We start from the raw sequence: 22012 nt of genomic DNA, 5'->3' as shown, positions 1-22012 counted from the left end.
AAAAAAAAAAGAGAGAGAGAGAGAACTACAGGCCAATATCCCTGATGAACATAGATGCAAACATTCTCCACAAATGTAGGAAACTGATTTCAAGAATACATTTTAAAAAAAGCATTTACCACAATCAAGTTGGATTTATTTCTGGGTTGCAAGGGAGGCTCATTATTTGCAAATCAATCAACATGATACACCATATCAACAGGAGAAAGGATGAGAAACATAGGATCATTTCAACAGATACAGAAAAAGGATTTGACAAAGTACAATATCCATTCATGAGAGAAACCCACTACAAAGTTGGTTTAGAGAGAACATACCTCAACATCATAAAGGCCACTTATGAAAAACCCACAGCTAATATTATCCTCAGTGAGAAAAAAATGAGTTATTTTTCATATAGTCAGGAGCAAGACATAATGTCCATCCTCACCACTGTTATTTAACATAGTACTGGAAGTCCTAGCCACAGCAACCAGGCAACAGCAACAACAACAACAACAACAACAAAAAGAAAGAAAGAAAGAAAGAAAGAAAGAAAGAAAGAAAGAAAGAAAGAAAGAGCATCCAAACATGCAAGGGAGAAGTAAAATTTCCACCATTTGCAAATGACATGATAGTATACATAGAAAACCCAAAGGCTCTCAAAAACTGTTAGAACTGATAAATTAATTCAGTAAAGTCACAGGATTCAAAATCAACATACAGAAACCTGTTGCATTTCTATATACCCAAAACAAAACAACAGAAAGAGAAATTAAGGAATCAATTCCATTTACAAGTGCATCAAAAGTAATAAGATACCTAGGAATAAATCAAACCAAAGAGGAGAAAGACCTGTATTCTGAAAAACACTGATGAAAGTAAGTGAAGATGACAGAAAGAAATGAGAAAACATTCCATGCTTATAGATTGGAAAAACAAATATTGTTAAAACATCTATACTACCCAAAGCAATCTGCACATTAATGAAATCCCTATCAAAATACCAACAGCATCTTTCAAAGAGCTAGAAAAAATAATCCTAAGACTTGTATGGAACCCCCAAAGTCCTCATATAGCCAAAGCAACCTTTAAAAAATAAAAGCTTGAGGCACCACAATTCCAGACTTCAAGTTATATTACAAAGCTGTGGTGATCAAAACAGTAGAGTACTGACACAAAAATAGACATATAGATCAATAGAACACAACAGAAAACCCAGAAATGAACCCACAACTACATGGTCAACTAATCTTCACAAATGGAAGAATAACCAATGGGAAAAAAAGACAAATGATATTGGGAAAACTGGGCAGTCAGATACAAAAGAATGAAACTAGACCACTTTCTTAAACCACACACAAAAATTATTTCAAATGGATTAAAGAACTAAATATGAGATTTGAAACCATCAAAATCCTAGAGAACACAGGCAATAACCTTTTTGACATCAAACATAGAAACTTCTTTCTAGATATGTCTCCTGAAGCATGGGAAATAAAAGCAAAAATAAAGGATCAAGACTACATCAAAATAAAATAAAAGGCTTCTGCAAAGGAAAGAAAACAATAATTAAAAAAAAAAAGACAACCTTTAAAATGAGAGAAGATATTTGCAAATGACAGTCTGATAAAGGGTTTAGTATCCAAAATATTTATTTTTATTTTTATTTATTTATTTATGATAGTCACAGAGAGAGAGAGAGAGAGGCAGAGACATAGGCAGAGGGAGAAGCAGGCTCCATGCACCGGGAGCCTGATGTGGGATTCGATCCTGGGTCTCCAGGATCGCGCTCTGGGCCAAAGGCAGGCGCCAAACTGCTGCGCCACCCAGGGATCCCAGTATCCAAAATATATAAAGAACTTATAAAACTTAATACTCAAACAGTGAGTTTTTGTTTAAAATTTAAAAATGGGCAGAAGGCATAGACATTTTTCCAAAGATGACATTGGGATGGCCAACAGACAGATGAAAAGTTGCTCAACATCACTCATCAGGGGAATGCCACTCAAAACGCTAATGAGATATCACCTCATACCTGTCAGAATGGCTAAAATCAACAACACAAGAAACAAGGGGTTGATGGTGAGAATGTAGACAAAGGAGAACCCTCTTATACTGTTGGTGGGAATGTCAACTGGTACAACCACTCTGGAAAACAGTATGGAGGTTCCTCAAAAAGTTAAAATATGGGGCACCTGGGTGGCTCAGTTGAGTAAGCATCTGCCTTTGGCTTAGGTCATGATCCCAGGGTCCTGGAATCAAGCCCTGCATGGAGCTCCTGCTCAGCAGGGAACCTGCTTCTCTCTTTCTCTCCTTCTGCCTATGGCTCTGCCTACTTGTGCTCTGTCAAATAAATAAATAAAATCTTTTTAAAAAAGTTGAAATATATGATCCAACAGTTGCACTACTAGGTATTTACTTAAAGAATACAAAAGTACTAATTCTAAAGGGTACATGTATTGTGGAGGATCCCTGGGTGGCTCAGTGGTTTGGTGCCTGCCTTCAGCCCAGGGCATGATCCTGGACCGAGATCGAGTCCCTCATTGGGTTCCCTGCATGGAGCCTGCTTCTCCCTCTATGTCTCTGCATCTCTCTCTCTCTCTCTCTCTCTCTCTCTTTATGTGTGTGTGTGTGTGTCTCTCATGAATAAATAAATAAAATCTTAAAAAAATGGGTACATGTATCCTGATGTTTATAGCAGCATTATCTACAATAGCCAAAATAAGGAAACAGACCATATATCCATTAACTGATAAATGGATAGAAAAGATGTGATATGTATACACACACACACACACACACACACACACACACACACTAGGATAATAAGTCAGAGAAAGACAAATACCATATGATGTCGCTCATACGTGAAATTTAAGAAACAAAACAAGCAAAGGAAAAAAAGGAGAGAGAGAGGCAAACTAAGACACAGACTCTTCACTAGAGAGAACAAACTGATAGTTACCAGAGGGGAGATGAATGGGGGGAGGGTGAAATAGGTGATTGGGATTAAGGAGTAGACTTGTGATAAGTATAGAGTGCCATATGGAAGTGCTGAATCACTATGAAACTAATATTACACTGTATGTTAACTAACTGGAATTTAAATAAAAACTTAATGTAAATGGTCTCACCACAAAATCAAAAACAAAAAAAGGTAACTATGTGAGGTGAAGGATGTGTCACTTACCTCTATTGTTGGAATCATTTCACAACACATACACATATACATATATCAAACTATTGCATTGTACATCTTTAAATTTAAACAATGATATTGTCTATCTTTTTCCCAATAAATCTTGGGAGAAAATTGAAAAAAAAACAAATAAGAAAACTATGACCCCATGATAAAAGTAAATCAATGCATTTAAAAAACAAATAGGTAATTGACTTAAACAGGCATTTTACCAGTAAGATATCTAAGTGGCCCATTAGCCCATGAAAATTTACTCAATATTATTAGTCATCAGAGATATGCAAGTTAAAATTACAATGAGAGATTATTACAAATCCAGTGGAATGGCTAAAATTTAAAAAAGGAAAAAAAAACTTGAAAACTATTAATGTAGATGCAGATGTGTTAGAATTGGTATACTCGTGCATTGCTGTAAGTAATGTAAAATGGTTCTGTAAGTTTGAAAATTGCCTGAACATTTCGTTAAAAAATATTTATTCAAGTGAGACGCAGAGAGTGGGTACAAGTAGGGGAAGGGACACAGGGAAAGAATACCCAAGCAGACTTCCACTGAGTGCAGAGCCCAACATGGGGCTCCATCCCACAAGCCATGAGATCAGAACCTGAGCTGAAACCAAGTCAGACACTTAAATGACTGAGCCACCCAGGTGCCCCAGGACATTTCTAATATACAAATATACCTATCTTATGACCTGATTATTTCCCTCCCAGATATATGCTCAAGAGATATAAACTCATATATCCACCAAACAACTCACAGAATGTTCAGAGCAGCTATATTTATAATAGTCCTAAACTAGAAATGACCTAAATGTCATTAACAAGAGAATGCATAAATAAATGCTATATTCCTATAATAAAACACTGTTTAGTACTAAAAAATAGCAACATTCATAAATCTCAAACTCATTTTATTTAGCAAAATAAGCTAGACACAAAATACATATTCCATTTACATAATGGAATGATGTGATTCCATTTATATAAGACATAAAGCTAATAAGATCAGACTCAAAAGTGTACATATTGTCGTATTCCAATTCCTTGAAGTTTAAGACAAGCAAAACCAATACATTTGATAAAAATAATAATAGTGGTTAATTTGACTATGAAATTGTGCATATAAAAAGAAAAGTGGCATCAAGGTGCCTGTACAGTGCTAGCATTGGCCTACGTTTTGATCTGTTTGGTGGTTAACTAGATGTATAAAAAGTAAAACTATATTCAATTGTACCCTTAAGGGATCCCTGGGTGGCGCAGCGGTTTGGCGCCTGCCTTTGGCCCAGGGCGCGATCCTGGAGACCCTGGATCGAATCCCACGTCGGGCTCCCGGTGCATGGAGCCTGCTTCTCCCTCTGCCTGTGTCTCTGCCTCTCTCTCTATCTCTCTGTGACTATCATAAATAAAAAAAAAAAAAAACAAAACAAAACAAAAAAAAACAATTGTACCCTTAAGATCTGTGCATTTTAATGTATGAAATTTATGCCTCATCAGAAGACTATTAAAAATTCCTAGAATTAGAAAGGGAAAATGCACATATAATACCCTAAATCATACTACACTTGATAATAAAGAAATGCAGCATGGATAAAGATACATCCAGTAACAGGTGAAAATGAGAGGGAGTGTGGGAATAATAGTTTTGGCCTTAGAATACAGTAAAGCATTTGAGCTCTAAGTTTTGTCATAGTTGGGCAGCCCTGGTGGTTCAGTGGTTTAGCGCCACCTGCAGCCCAGGGTGTGATCCTGGAGACCTGGGATCGAGTCCCAAAGTCAGGCTCCTGCATGGAGCCCGCTTCTCCCTCTGCCTGTGTCTCTGCCTCTCTCTCTCTCTGTCTCTCTCTCTCTCTCTCTCTGTGTGTGTGTGTGTCTCATGAATAAATAAAAATATTTAAAAAAAGTTTTGTCATAATTAATAAACTCAAGGTATCATTCCAACTTGTTTGAGGAGATGTTTATGATTAAAATATAGAGTATTATGGTCTTAAAAGCAAAAATAGTGTAATAGGAAAACAAAAAAAATTACCATTTTCTGTGTGGAAATCTACAAATAGTAAATGATTATGTAAGATATTGAAGCTGATAAAAATGATCATTTAGCTCCATAATTGCAAATTATATTGACAAAGATAGGAATTTTTTTAAAGATTTATTTATTTTTTTAGTTTAGAGAGAGAGAGAGACTACAGGAAGAGGAGAGGGAGGGAGAAAATCTCAAGCAGACTATGCTGAGTGCAGAGCCCAACACAGGATTCGATCCCAGGAACCCAAGATAATGACCTAAACTGAAACCGAGAGTCTGACATTCAAACCAATTGCACCACTTAGCAAAGACAGAAATTTGAGGGAAGAAATAAAATAAGATAGATATCTTTAACATACAATGTTCATAACTAGTGTTCTCTTCCCTGCTTGTGCTCTCTCTCAAATCAAATAAAACCTTAAAAAGAAAGAAAGAAAGAAAGAAAGAAAGAAAGAAAGAAAGAAAGAAAGAAAGAAAGAAAGAAAGAAAAGTAGTTTTGGTCAAGACACAGCAATGTGGTGCACGCAGAGCCTGATCCTGACATGAGCCAGTTAGATGATTGTTTTCTGAGCTAGAACTGTGGGCAGGGTGAGGCCAACTGTAATGATGCTACTGAATATTTGGCATTCTTGTCAGATTCCTGAGTTTCACAGTAACACTAAGTATTTTACAGTTATTATGACTATTATATAGAGATAAATAATTTATAATATTTTTCTGTTGGCTTCAGGGAATAAAACACCAAGACCAAAAACTAATTAGTGTTCATATGTTCATAACAGAAAAATATATTCAAAGTTTTTTTTATAAAAATGAAAGAAAGTAGTAATATTAAAATACTGAAATGCATAGAAAAATTCAAGGCACAGACAGCAATGGAAGCAACAGAAAAAAAAAAGAAAAAAACAATCATCTAACTGGCTTATGTCAGGATCAGGCTCTGTGTACACCACATTGCTCTGTCTTGACCAAAACTGCTTTTCTTTTGTTTTCCTTTTTAAGATTTTGATTTGAGAGAGAGAGAGAGAAAGAGGGAAAGAGAGAGAGAGAGAGAGCACAAGCAGGGGGAAGGCAGAGGGAGAGGGGGAAGCAGACTCCCCTCTCAGCAAGGAGCCCAAAGCAGGGCTCAATCCCAGGACCTTGGGATTATGACCTGAGCCAGAGGCAGCTGCTTAACTTACTGAGCCACCCAAGCAACCCAACCAAAATTGCTTTTCCTGGCGTTAGCCATGGTAATCAGCTCAGTCAGGGGCCTAGTTCTTCCTTGGACTTGCACACAAGAATACTGCAAGTGCTGTTGAGGCACAAGGAATAGTGGAAGCACAGCTCAGACATGCAAAGTAAACTTAGGCCCTAACAGCAAAGAGAAAAATCAGGAGGATTATGGAAGAGAGATGTTAACTCAAGAGACCATTTCACTTCAATTTCTGTATCTTTTTTTTTTTTTTTTTTAATGTAAGTGGCACTTTGGTGGTCTTGGCTTTAGTTTTTGGTCTTGGTCTCTTATTCCTTAAAGCCAAAAGAAGAAGATTATAAATTATTTATCTCTACATAATAGTCATAATAAGTGTAAAATACTTAATGTTGCTGTGAAACTCAGGAGTATGACAAGGATGCCCAATAATCAGTAGGGTCTTTGATCACAGTTGTTGTTAACTCTGCCTAACTAAATACGTCCTGATAAAAAATTAACAATCATACACACTCAGAATAAGGATACATTCATTATTTGAGATGATATAGTTCTCTTAAAATATCAAAAAAAAACAGACCCAAAATATAAAAAAACAAGTACAAAAGCCTAGTGAAATGAATAGAAACATGAAAAAAAGAAAAGAAAACCCAACACTTTGGGCTCCATGCCAGCAATAACATTTAAAGTGGTACTATTTAAAATGGTAATGCCTAAGTATAAACTTAACATAAAATATCTACATAAGGAAGGCCACAAAATTTCACAAAGATATATAAAAGAAGGGCTGAATTTAAAAAAATGAAGTACACAAATTGCTAAGATTTTACAAAGCTAGAAGTTGGGCCACTAGAAGTTTTATTTACATAATTCTCTGTAGTTTTCTGTATGACTAAAATATTTCATGATTAAAGAAAGAGAGCCCGACCATGATGGTAGTGTAGGAGGATCCTGAGCTCACATCCCCACATGGACACACCAAAGCTGCAACTATGTATGGAGCAAGTCTGAGTGTGAAAAGCTCACATGTGGCTAACGGTACAAAGGAAAAGTTACAACTAGGAAGTAGGAGTGGCAGATGAGGTCTGGTTGGGACCCATAACCCTAGCACTGTGACCCACAAACACAAGTAGTATCACAGGCATGGATGTCCTCTTTGAGGAGGGGGCTCAAGTTCCACATCAGTCACCCCTCATCATTCCACCCCCACTTTGGGGATCTGCGTAAGGAAAACTAGCCACCATAACATCTGGCTTTGAAAATCAGGAGGGCTTCGTTCTGGGAGTGCCAGAGGGTTATAGATACTCAGCTATAATGGGCCCGTGCACAAACTCACTCGTCTGAGACTCAGCACAGAGGCAGCATTTGAAAAGTGCCCGGGCCACTTATGAAAACAACCTAAGTATTCATCAATAGATAAATGGATAAAAAATATATTGTGTGTATATATATATATATATATATATATATATATATATGATGGACTCATACATATCATATATATATATGATGGAATATTACTCAGCCATTTACAAAATTAAATACTGCCATTGGTAACAATGTGGATAGACCTAGTGGGCCTTGTGGTAAGTAAAATAAGTCAAAGGCAAATAACATATGCTCTCACTTATATGTGGAATCTATAAACTAAAACATATCAACAAACAAAATCAAAACAGCCTCAGAAATATAGAAAACACACTGGTGGTTGCCTGAGGGAAGAGGGGTGGGACAATGAGTGAAATAGATGAAGGGGATTAAGAGATACAGTATATAAGATACAAAGTACAGGATGTGGAATTATAGTCAATAATATTATAATAACTATATGTCACCAATGTATGGTGACAGCTTTTCATAATGCATATAAATGTCATACAACTATGTTGTACATCTAAACATTTGTCCTGGAGAGCCCCATCGAAATAAGAATTTGACCAGCAAGTACATCTAAAAAAGGAGGTGAAATTAGGACTCAAAACTAGAATACTCATTAAAAGTCTGTTTTTGAAGTAATTACCCTGACCTTGTAGTCACTTAGCTGCCCACTTAGCAGACCCAGATGCTTGCCTTTCTCAACTCTGGTTAAAGATGGACCTTTATTATTTTTAAAAAGGTAAAACCACACTATATATTAACTAACTGGAATTTAAATAAAAATTTGAAAAAAAGAACCTTTGAGTAGACAAAATTGACCATTTTAAGTCATCTTTTAGCTAACGAATTGCAACAGAGATAACACGAGCTTATTCAACCTTCGGTAATGCTCGTTATAATAAAAGTTTCATATTTAATGCTAATTGAAAAATAAAAATAAAACATAAAAATAAAAAAGGTAAAACAATTCTCTGCACAGGGACACTAGACACAAGTAAGCATAAAGCTAACATTTGGAAAATAAAGGGCTGACGTGAAAGGTGAAAGGCTCCCTATATAATAAACATTTAGACCTCTAGCCTTTTCTCCTACTTTGTTCTCACAGTATTGGTCAACCAGGATTATTTGATCCAGGTAACATTATCTGAGGACTACAGCCATTCTTATATTTAGAATAATTTCAGCTATTACTTCCTTAAATATTTTTCTGTCTACTCCCTACTCTTCTTCAGGGCTCCAATTATAGTTCATTAAATCACTTGTTCATGTTCCTCACATCATTTTGTCTCTACTCCTTTTCTTTCATTTTTTTAAAAAGATTTTACTTATGCATTCTTGAGAGACACAAAGATAGAGGTGCAGACACAGAGGAAGAAGAAGGCTCCCTGCAGGGAGCTCCATGTGGGACTCAATCCTAGGACCCCAGGATCACAACTTTAACCAAAGGCAAATGCTCAAGAACTGAGCCACCCAGGTACCCCTCTATCAGTCTTTTTGTTTTGCTTTAGTGTAGAGTTTTTATTATCTTAAAGTTCACATCCTTTCTTCTGTAAAGTCTAATATGTCATTACTCCCATTTGGTACATTTTTCATTTCAAACATATTTTATATCTCTAAAAAGTTATATATAGGTCTTTTCAATATCATCTATTTCATTCCTTATGTTCATATTTTCCTTTAAATTCTAGAACATACTTAAAACATTTATTGTTGCTGTTTTAAGTTCCTTATCTCAATTTCTATAACCTCTGTTATTTCTGATTCTGCTTATATTGACTAGTTTTCCTCTAGCAATGGATCACAGATTGTTGCATTCTCATATGTATTATAACTGGATATAAGATACATGCAGAGAAATGCAAATATCATAGGGACTCAGCTCAATGACTTTTCACAATGTGAAAATATTTGTATAACCAGACCAGAGCTCAAAAAATAAATATTACCAGTACTACCACTTAAGTCCCTATTTTGCCAATCTAATCCAAATATACCCAATGATATTCCATCATTGCTAGAAGTAAAAATTTTCTGCCCTAATTCTGTTTGAACCTGTCTTATAGTTATGCTGGTTTAATTATTAAGATGTTAATTAATTTGACACTTTGTATAAGAGTCATGTTTTTAATTTTCTATGATCATACCCCTACAAGATATAAACAACATGGTTATGTTTTGCTGTCATCGTGATTCATCATTATCTCCTAGAAAGATATACAGAAATTTATGGATGAAGTGATAGATGCATAGGATATATTTTAAACTCACCTATTGGAGAAGGGATAAGAAGTGGGAAAGAAGAAATAAAATATTATACGTAGATAATTATTAAAGCTGTGTGATCACTGTTGACTCTGGATAATTAACTTATGAGACTCATTATACTATTTTTTGAGAATTTCTATTTAAAAATATCTCTTTTTTTTAAATAAAGATAAGTAGAGGCAGTCAAGGAGAGAGACAGAGACAGAGATATTAAGAGCAATGGAATCCTTATTTTGTATTCCAAATTAGTGATAATGAGATTCAAAAAAAAATCACACTGCATAAGAAAGAATAACAAATTACAAAAAAAATAAAAAACTGGAACAGCCCAAAGATTGCCTTTATAGGATTATCATCTCCTGCCATATTGTATGAAATGAGGCCTCTTTCTGCAGGGCCTAACGTAATTCTGGAAGTAAGAATGGCTCTAGGTTATATTGAATCTCACCGCACACTGGGTAAAATACTCCACAAAGCTCTGAGTAATGAATTATTGGCTTCTGATTAAGAGCCAATATCAATTTAACAAAAACAACCGGAGTCCAAAGTATAGAAAATTATCATCATTCTCCTCCTCTGGCTTTCAGTTGTGAGTCAAAGAAAAGCACTAGGCAACTTGAGAGTTGTGACCAGTAGACATGCCATCCAGAGACAAATACAGGTTGTTACCTGCATGTTATGGACTGAGGAGAGGTTGATAAAGTGCTTGGAGGTAAATACTAGTTGTATACGTTGGGGTACATTGTTTTCTTGGAAACATAACTTTCAGAGTGTTGTTTCAGTGGTAAGGTACTGAAAATGCTGAGTCATCAGTAATAAAATGTCATTGTTGACAGCCTTTACCAAAAAAAACATTGGAGCACCATGAAAAATTAAGGTTTTTCTTTCTTTCTTTCTTTCAAGATTTTATTTTTTTGAGTGAGCATAAGCATAGGGAGGGGCAGAGGGAGAGGGTCAAGTACATCCCCCGCTGAGTGGGTAGCCCAATATGCGGCTTGACGTGGGGCTCAATCCTAGGACCCTGAAATCATGACCTGAGCTAAAGTCAGACACTTAACTGACTGAGCCACTGAGGAGCTCCCCAAAATAAGGTTTTTCTTAACCCTCAAATGCTTAATTCTGGAAGGCCTAGAAAATTGGTCTACTTTTCTGTTTCTTTTTTAAAGAAGTCTCTTTATCTGCAAGAATAATGGTAGTATCTATCTGTCAAAATATACTTGTATTGGCTTTCACTAGTATGTCCTGCACACAAAGAGTCAGAGAAGAATCAAGTATAGAAAATGCCCTTTGGAAGCACAATATTAAGACTATGAAAGAACACAGATTCAATTGCACTTCAGCTCTATATCTTTGCAAAGTCTTCCTTTGTGATGCTTTCTCAGAGGTTGTCCTGGTAAGAAGGCAAAGATTTAGAGTCACTGCTTGATCATGAGATTGCATGCAGATCACCGTTAAAGGAGTCTCCCATTCCTACAGTGTAAGGGGATGCCTGGCTATAGCTCTAACCAGCTTTTGATACATTGAGCTGGAAGTGAATCAATTGAAGTTCAAGTAAGTTTGCTAAACTTAAGTCATCTTTCTGGAGAGGAATTATACAGGCTTGCTTCTATAAAGTATACATCAGTTTGGAAATTTAACCTCCAGGACCTTCTTTGCTTTCTTCTATCAACATTATTGTTTAATAAATTCCTTTGTTGGGGGACACCTGGGTGGCTCAGTGGTTGAGCATCTGTCTTCAGCTCAACTTATGATCCTGAGGTCCTGGGATCAAGTCCTGCATTGGGCTCCCCATAGGGAGCCTATGTCTTCTCTGCCTATGTCTCTGCCTATGTCTCTGCCTCTCTCTGTGTGTCCCTCATGAATAAGTAAATGAAATCTTTAAAAAAAAAAAAAAAGAAATTCCTTTGTTGAGCTTTCAAGGAGAGTCACATATTATTCAATGGCAAATTGCTATGAGGATTAAAAGCATACATGAAGAGAATTAGGGATCCCTGGGTGGCGCAGCGGTTTAGCGCCTGCCTTTGGCCCAGGGCGCAATCCTGGAGACCTGGGATCGAATCCCATATCGGGCTCCCGGTGCATGGAGTCTGCTTCTCCCTCTGCCTGTGACTCTCTCTCTGTGACTCTCTCTCTCTCTGTGACTATCATACATAAATAAATAAAAATTTAAAAAAAAGAAGAGAATTATATATTCTTTTAGATATGTCAAGGGCTGAACAGTTTCTGAATTTAGAAATTTATAAACCTTTCTTGAAGAATGTATGATTCTATGAATAATACTCACCAGCATAATTAAGAAGAATAAGGATTAAAATGGGAAATAATTAAGATTGGGTAGAAAAAAGAGAAATACTTGGTAATAAATAATGAACTATTATATAAATGTATTTGTTATATGTATGTACAAATACACATGTATTTATACACATATATGCATGCCTTTAAAGAGTGAATACTATTGCAAAGGTTTTTAAATATACAACTTCATAAGCTTCTTTTCCCATTAAAGCATTCTGGAGAAGTGAGCATATTGGAGTCAAAAATAAATGAGGTGTGTGTGTGTGTGTGTGTGTGTGTGTGTGTGTATGTGTGTGTGTTGTGAGAACATGAAAAAACAAGAACATAAAAATAAGTGAAACACATGGTTTTCTATTTTCTTCAAATTCTGCCTTGAACTGTGTTTTGCTTGATCCATTTATAGTCTTCAATTCTTGCCAATACAGTTAAAATGATCTCAACACAATTTTTAATGTCTTTGTTTTGTTTGCTCTTTGGTATGGTTTGTAATCACTTTAAGGTCAGTGACCCATTCATTTGAAGTTATCTTTCTGATGCCTTATTTTTTGGGACTGCTAACAAATTAGGCATAAGTCATTTTTCAGTAAAGGAGGTGACATTTTATTTCTGTAAGATCATGTAATAACCCATTTTGTGTGAAGGAAGGGATATTTCCTGTATGACTTAGAAAATATATAGCAACCTGTCTTATGTTTTTCAACCACTTTGTAACAATACAAGGGGAGCTTTGATTTGCTGCTTCTTTTTCCTATTTAAAAAAAAAAAACAAAGTAAGTAATTCTTTGTGCTGTTCATCTTATATATATTATCTCTAATCTTTAAATAACCTGGAAAAACTACGATCATTGTCCTTCTTTTCCTGATGAGGAACCTGTAACTCAGAAGTTTAAGTAACTTGGTTCCTGTCACGTAGCCAGCAAATGTTCCAGGGCATTAGATCACACCCTCTTTTTTGACTCCTTTTCTTTCCATCCTTGGCAAACTACTCAGATTACTCAATTGAGAAGTATCTTCCTTCACAAATCCAATAACCAAAGTAAACCAGAAAAGAATACAACAGATTTTATGGGTTACCATAATCTAGAACAGGAAGTACAGAGTCTATGTTTTTGAAGTGGTTAGGGGTTATGTGCGAATTACATGGGCTTAAGGAATCACTATGCCTTTTACTAGCTCTTCAAAAGTAGCAGGTTACTAAACTGAAACTCAGTTTACTTATCTATACATTGGGAGTATAATAGCATCTATTCATAGTGGCATTATGCAGATTAAGTGGGAAAATAAAGTGCTAAGCACATTGGCACATGAAAAGCACGTGCAAATATACGCTAAATATCCAATTACTGCTAATGCTTAATATTCAACAGATAGTTGTGATAAAAGTGAGGTTCAGAAAAAAACATGGTTTGAATGTAATGGCCAACAGCCTTGTGACTCAGAGTGTGTTCCCAGAATAGCAGAATCAGCATCACATGGCAACTTTATAAATGCCAACTCATGGGCCCCAACCAGATGTACTGAATCATAATCTCTGGGATAGGGCAAAGTTGCTGTGTGTTAGTACTTTCTAGATGCTTCTTATGTGTGCTACTGTGAAAGTCACTGATCCAGAGGTTAGGAAGTATATGTAATTATTTTATATATTGCCTACCACTCTATTAGAAAACATTGTGTAAACTAATAAACACTATCACACAGCTATTGAATCCTTTGTTATCCATACACAGTTCACAGTTATAAAGATACTGAGGACTGTGATTCCTTGGTAGCAGTGATGGTCTGTCATATATGTTTGGCTTCAGAGTGTGGGACACATTGGGAATTCAAGATATAGGTTTACTTGATTAATTGGTTTTGCTAAGTTTCTTTTAATTAGCTGGCAAATCTACTTATTTTATAATGTTTAAAACATATTAAGCCTATTTCACATTAAATATATATACTTTGATAGTGGGCATTGAGGAGGGCACTTGACGGGATGAGCACTGGGTGTTATGCTCTATGTTGGCAAATCGAACTTCAATTAAAAAATATTTAAAAATTTTTAAAAATCTAATATAATTTTCAGAGTAATTTATAAATAAGTATAGGAGAAACATATTTTTGTGTCAGAAATATTCGGAGTCTGGTTTTTTTTTTGGTGAGGGAGTAGGGTGGACTACTGTTTTGCTCTTTTGGTTATGTGAAGAAGTGCCCTGGGAAGAACAAGATGAAAGAGAAATAGTGAATAGTCTGACACATGTCACACTACAGACTATCAAAAGAGAATTTGGTAAAATAATGGCCAATATTTAGATCCACAAATCAGAACATACTATAGAGAATAATTACACAATAACTGTTTTATTTTTCTCAGAAAATGCACATTGAAGTGCTAATTAAACTTCAAGTACAAAGATCCAGATTGCTAACTTCACTATAATCATGATCATGATCATTGTCAAGTACTGCTTAAGCACCTATGATGTTGGAGCATTATGCTAGGATGTTGCAATTTATTAAAATTATGTAACATATTTAAGAGATGGGGAAGATAATCAACTGTGAGCCCTGATTGCTACTTTTTATTTTTCCATTTTAAAGTCTTTATTTACATTCAAGAGCAGCATGGCATCTGAGAGACAGCTAGGCCATTGTGATAGAACAGACCTGAATGAGTGTGGATAAATACCTATCATCAAAGCATAGTGTTATGAAATTCCAGCACTCTGCTTGTTACATAAGATGTGCTCAATGAAAGTTATTACTGTTGTCATAGCTATGATGATGATAATGAAGATGTAACTTAGCAGGTGCATAAGCAGTTGACAGACTAACCCTTTCTCTTCATGCTGACAGGTAAGTAACTACTTATGTCATCTTCTGAAAGGAGGCTGAAATGTTTTCTCTATCTCCAATTTCTGAATGCTCCAAAAATAGTGTGATTAACTTTGGAAAAACAAACCTTAAAGAAAATTGCCTTTTAGAAACCCAAAGAAATAAACATAGAGTGCCAGACCATCACAACATTGTATAAAATACTCCTATAAAGGACATTTGAGTTCAGTGGCCAGAATCTTTGAATTTAAAAGGGCAACATTTTCATTGTAAAATCATTATACCTTAATGGAATTTACTATGAGCAAATTAGAAAAACACCAAAGTAAGATCATGACCTCTACATTTAACTTCTTCAGATTGCTAAGTCTGCAAGTTGATTAATAAAGAATGTACACTGCCACATTTTCTAAAGTGTGAATATATGTACCTATGACTACACATATGTGGTCACAGAATAATCATACAGACAGCTAACTTGCTCTGTTTTTATAATAAATAAATGCTACATCTTAAAGAAAGAAAAGTATGGATCTAGATCTACCTTAATTCTTCTAAGAGCCAAGGACATAAGGCAAAGGCTTTGGCTTCATCTGGTAGTATAAAGTTTAGCCCAGCTCCAACACTTATTCAGTGCAAGCTACTTACCTTCCTGAGAATTAGTTTCTCCATCTGTGCAATGAGACTGATAATAGTATGTACTTAACGTACTTAATAGGATTGGTATGGGGACTAAAGAGAATAATTTTACATGTGACTTGCACACAGTAAGTGCCCAGTAAATATTAACTTTCATCATATTTAAGTTATACACAACATAGGACCAACATTCCATTCCTATAAATTCCCTTAATTAATACCTCATCTTAATGTAGTGTTGTCCTAGCCCCCAAAAAACGACTCAACAAAGAAAAAATACAAAAGGAAATCTCAGGAATAGAATTATGGGAATGCCAAAGATAAGGTTGCAAAAATTAATGATGAGTCAATATTTCAAAACTGCAAATGCAGGATATTTACTGATTTCAAAAATACTTTCCATTTCTATACAAAGATTTTGCACAATCATCCCACACATTATATTGCCATTGAATTCAGAGTAAACCTATGTCTCCCTTCCTAATGTTTGGAGCCATATAGCATATTCCTTACCCTCGTTTTCTTTTTCAGCTCGTTAAGCCAAAATACAAGTCTAAAATATCAGAGTTTAGCTTCTGAGAATATTAAGTGGAACTATTCTATTTGAGGAATATTTATTTTTCTATAGTCACATTATATTTCCATTTTTAAAAAAAAGAAAATTAAAGGCAAATGCTTTAGACTTTAAAAAGGGTCTTTCTTTTTGTCAGCTTTGGAAGAAGAACATGACAAAAGAACACCTCATCTTTGGGAAAACAGCAAAAGGCAAAAACAGATCATCATGAACAGAAGCTAAATTACACAGTAGAGTTGAGCTACTAAGATATAATTGATTCTGCCAGGATAAAAATGGAACAGAACCAAGAGATTATAATGAGAATCATTTTGGTACTAAAGAAGACCCCTTTAACAATGGGTGTGCATTCGAATCCTAGTGTGATTATTATAGGCTCATTTTCCTTGTTCATGTTCCCATGATAAAGGCCTTACGAGAAGCACTGGCATTTTAAATTGCTCAGTCTCGCTAAATTTTTTTTTCTTTCTTCTTAGGTAAAATTATGTTCTCGTGTTACTAGAAGGATGTTTTGGAGAGCAAGTAGTGTGAATTAGCAGTCAAAAGTGAGGGCAGGGCTGGAGAATTAGGGTATTGACAAGGGAAGAGAAATTACCTGTGGGCATTTGCTCCAAGGTCCCCACTCAGACATGACACATTCACTGGGACACAGGAGAGAGCAGGACTGGGTTTCTGGGGGAATTTCATCCTGGTTGCACAGGCTGTTATCCACGGCTCCCCCTTCACCATCAGCAGCATTCATGCATCTGCAAGGCAAGATCACAGGATAAAACAGTGGAGACTTAAAACAGTGGAGAGTAAATTTGGTTGTAGTTTAGATATAGCGTAGATCTTCCCCTCAAAGATAATTAAACATAAAATAAGGCCAGCAAAGAAATCAAGGGGAAAAAAATTTTCCTTCTTCAGCCAGTTGACCTCTATTGAGTGATAACCCTTTGGTCGGAGCAGGAGAGAAGGATGGAAACACTGGGGACCACTGTAATCCTTGAAGAACTCTCCATGTCAAGAGACCTGCTCTCTTTTTACTCAGGTTCAGCACAGAGTGGATTTTCTTTTTACTGTAACAAATCTTGAAGACTCTTCTTCTCTGAATGAGTTCATCACTTTGTAATAGTGAGACACTTCACAATTCCCATGACTTAGACCCTTCCTACACTTTTATCTCACATCATCCAAACTTCCCTAATATTTGTCCAACACATTTAAAGTCATGGCCAAGGAATGTGAAACATAATTGAAGATGTTTTTCTTTCAGGTATTTTCTGCATTTCAGTAAGGAATTTTGGTATCATAAACCAAAGGGCAATATGTAACAGCATTTTCATGCAGCATCTGAGGAAACAGTACGCAGATTCTTGGCCTAATCTGTGTCGGACTTTGAGATGAGCGCTAGCAAAGGCAAGATAATCATGCTATTTATCCAATCCAATCAAAATCAAAGTGTTGTACCAGTATGACACTATGTATCCACCAGAATGGCTTCAATTAAAAAAAAAAAAAAAAGGAAAATATCAAGGGTTGGCAAGAACATACAACAACTCTAACTCTTCTTACTCTGCTGGTTGGACCATAAACTCTTTGAAAAACTAGTCTGCAGTATTTGCTAAAGCACAACATATATATATCATATAACCCCACAATTCCATGCCTATTTATATACACTAAAGAAATGTGTATGAATGTGCACCAAAAAAGAAAAAAAAACTGACAGAAAATATTCATATTAGAACTATTTGTAATCATCCAAATTAGAAATAGTCCAAGTATTCAACAACAAGGTCAATAGATAAATATATTGTGGTAAATGGTGGGAAAGCATGAACTACTGTTAAATGACAGAGCATGAGTGAAGCTCAAAAATACAAATGCTGCACAAAAGAAGCTAGACACAAAACAATTTGCTGTATGATATCATTCATAGAAAGAAATAGGCAATAGTCATGTATGGTGTCAGAAGTCAGAATAGTGGTTACCTTTGGGGGAATGGTTACTTACTACTAGGGGCTTAAGGTAGTCCTGGTAATATTTTATTTCTTGGCCTCAGAGCTGGTTACACAGTAGTATCCCTGTTGCATAAATTCATTTAACTATACTCCTACGAGGGGCATTTCTCTGTATTTACATTAAATCTCAATTAGAATTTTATGTTTGAAATATTTTTTTTTCAAAAATGTTTAAGGAATACCAGCTACAAGTAAGCCTCTTTTGCTAGGCATGGGATACAAACTTAGTACTTATTTATTTATAATAATTCATTTAGTAAATATTTTTGAGTACTATGTACTAAGCCTTTGCCTGGCTGCAGGGGCAAACACTCCCTCCCCCCAAAGAAGAAAGAAAGAAGATCCCTATTGTTATGATATTCTTCTTCTAGTAATAATAATCACAGTGAAGGTGAAAATGACAATGATGACGACATAAGTGGTGCCATTTGCTGATGTGATCACTTGAGATACAATGGCACAGGAATAAGCATTTTAAGACAGACATGCTGGAGAGCTATTGGTGCTCTCCAAATCATGCTTGGCTAGAATGAATTATCCTATACATTAGGAGTTTCTTTTATACATGTAATTTTTTTTTAATTCAGGAAAATTGCAGTGTAGCCTACTACGTTGTACAGAACATAGTAAGCTTTATGACTTGCTAAGTAATAAAAACCTGTACATTGTAAAAATGAAGTTAACATAGAATGGTAGAAGATGTAAGTAATGCCTTCTAATATAGGGAGGCATGGTATAGAGTCATCTATGGACTTTAATTTCTTTTGTGGTAATAGTCAATAGTGGAAGGAAGGACCACAAAATAGCTTATATGTCTTGCTCCGGACAAACTTAAAAGCTGGAAATTGCTTTCCTTCTTGCCTGCACACTATCAGCTGACATTCTTTTATTATTTCACTTAGAAAAAGGAGATAGGACTTCTAGTCAGTGGCATCCAGTTGAATGTACGCATTAGTCTTTGTTCACTCCTAATATGCCACAAAAACAATAGTAAAGGAATTTGTTACAAAAACCACAAAAAAAAAACCCACAAACAAAGAAAACTCAAAAATCCAAGGCAGAAGGAAAGGCATTACCCTACAAGACAAAGAACATGGGTGAGGACAAAGAAAACAAATGGAAAATAAATGAACTGGACTCTAGATGAACTAGTATAGCAAGAAGGCTGAAATACTAAGACTTCAAGGAAAAAAAAAGAAAGTAACTCAATTTACTCCACAAAACACACAAAAAATTCAGGAACGTGGGGCACCAAGTACCTCTGGAAATATGGATGAGGCTGAAAAACTGGAAGATTTATGAAAGTATGTTTAAGAAGTACCTGGGCCCTCAGATCTCCTCCTGCAATCCACAGGGCTATGTGATGGCCCCTCCCCTCCCCCTGCAGGTAACTGAAGATTTATTATCTGGAGAGGATCACAAAAAGAGACAGTCTTTGAGCTAGAGAACACATGGCTCACTTAAGGATGGGAATATCATACTGAAAACAAGGGTTTGAGTACAAGTTAACACACTGGAAGAATTATTACAAACCTAGTGCTTTAAAGAATGTAAACTATTATCTTAAAATTCTGTAGTATACAAACCCAACATGGATCTCACTAAGCTAACATCAGTGCTTTGGTAGAGCTGGATTCCTTTCTGGAGGCTGTAGAAGAGACCACTTCCTTACCTTTTTCCAGGTCCCAGGGGCCACCCTCGTTCCCTGGGCATGGTCCCTTTCTCCATCTTCAAAAACAACAGACTTTCATCTCTCTGTCCCTTGAATCTGTGGTCACATTTTCCTCTTTCCCTTTCATTTCCCCTTTCATGCTTAAGAACCCTTGTGAATAACCTGTCCCACCCAGACAATTCAGAAATATCTTTCTGGCTCAAAATCCTCACCTAATCACATCTGTAAAGTCCCTTTTGCTGTGTAAGGTGACAGATCCACAGACTTCAGGTATTAGATACGGATATCTTTGGGGGGCCACCATTCTGCCTACCACATCAACAGCCTTCTTTCATTAGGTTCCCAAAACAGTGGCTGCTAGGATTATCTATTTTCAACATGATTTATGAAAAGACTTTTCTGGGGGTTTTGGCAAGCCCAAGAGTAAAGACTTAAAAAGACTGAAATTGAAGATGTTCCCAAATGAAAATGCCCCTGCAGTTACACCCTGCGTCATCAATTTCCTTCCCATATGTCCCTTCAATTGTTACCTCATTTCTACTCAAAACTCAGAGCAAAACTGCTTTAAAGCATATTTGTTTTCCCCACAGCCTTCTCCCCCACTTCCTTCATGACTATCTTTGAATTTAATCACACTTCTATTACCATTCCAGAGAAACCTCTTACCTGGATCATTAACAGACTCCCCATTGCCAAACTCAACAGTCAATTGTCATCTTAGTAAATTTCTGAGAACCATTTGAAACAACTGATTACTATCTTTTTCTTGAAAAACCTTCTTGCCTTCCATGTTTCTTGGTTTTCCTCCTTCTCCAACAGCCCTTTTCTCAGTCTCATTTGTAGAGCTCTTTGCTGTCAACTATGAATATTGAAATTCCCTATGGTTCAATTTCTTATGTCATTTCTTATCAATATACATCAAATGCATAAGCTGCTGATGCCCAAATTTATACCACTGTCTCTCTCTCTGAACTCCAGTCTGTATTGTCACAGTTGGAAGGCAAGGATCATCTCAAATTTAATGTGTTCAAAAGCTAGCTTTTGATTTTCTCTCTCAAATGTCCTAATACTCCTTAATTCAACAAATAGCACCATCATTCCTATGACTGTTAGGCACTAAAACATAGCAGTCATCTTTGATGTTTTTCTTTCTTCCACATTCTACAATCACTTTATAAATAAATCTTGTGGTCTGTACCTTCCAAATATAGTCCAAATATGACCTTCTCACCACCTTCATTATTACCAAGGCCAGTCCAGCCATCAGGGTCTCTCACCTGGAATTCTAGAATGTCTTTGAAACCTTCATTCCTGCTTCTATTTATATACCCCAAAATACCTTCTCTACGTCCAACATGGTCCTTTCAAATGTAAATAAGACTATGTCATTTCCTCTGCCTCAAACATTTCATGGCAAGTACAGTTAGAAAAAAAATCCTTTTACCTTCTTTTAGAAGATTGTATGATTTGAGTTCTGGCACCAACCATTTGGGACATCTTGTTATTCATTTTGTAACAAGCCAAGAAGATTTCTGCTTTGGACACTCCTTCTCCCTGGGATTTCTTTCTACAGATCTTCATATTCATTCAGGTCTCTCATTTTATTTAGATCTCTGCTTGGATATTTTGCTGATCAATCTCTCCAAAACAGTATCCCCCCCCCATCACTCCAACCCAATTTTTTTCTTGACATTTCAGAGCAAAGACATTCCATTGTATTTATGTATTTGTCTTTTTCTCTGCTGCTATATTAGAAGTTATTTGAGGGTAGAAACTTCTTTTGTTCGCTTTTTTTTATCCTCAGTGCCTAGACTGCCTGATACATAGAATATCTTTTTAAGATAATAAGTGATTGCAACCCAATTTGAACTATGAAGATGTCCTCCAGTTTGAAAGTTTCAAGAAAGAGAAAGGATAAGCTATTTTATTCATTATAACAGTATCTTATTAAGGTCAATAAAAGTTTGAAAT

At 35.9% G+C, this 22012-nt stretch overlaps 1 protein-coding gene across 1 annotated transcript in view; it reads right to left on the bottom strand.

Annotated features, from left to right (window-relative positions):
* The window catches only part of THSD7B (thrombospondin type 1 domain containing 7B), a 732294-nt gene that overhangs the window by 70815 nt on the left and 639467 nt on the right, over nt 1-22012 (bottom strand). Inside the window, exon 16 of the mRNA XM_041739265.1 lies at nt 16962-17112. Coding sequence (XP_041595199.1) covers nt 16962-17112 — 151 coding nt within the window. The remainder of the gene's footprint in view (nt 1-16961; nt 17113-22012) is intronic.

Source organism: Vulpes lagopus, chromosome 24 (genome assembly GCF_018345385.1).
Source record: "Vulpes lagopus strain Blue_001 chromosome 24, ASM1834538v1, whole genome shotgun sequence".
Taxonomy (NCBI): domain Eukaryota; kingdom Metazoa; phylum Chordata; class Mammalia; order Carnivora; family Canidae; genus Vulpes; species Vulpes lagopus.
The sequence above is the reverse complement of the archived record's forward strand: the minus strand, read 5'-3'. Positions and strand labels throughout refer to the sequence as shown.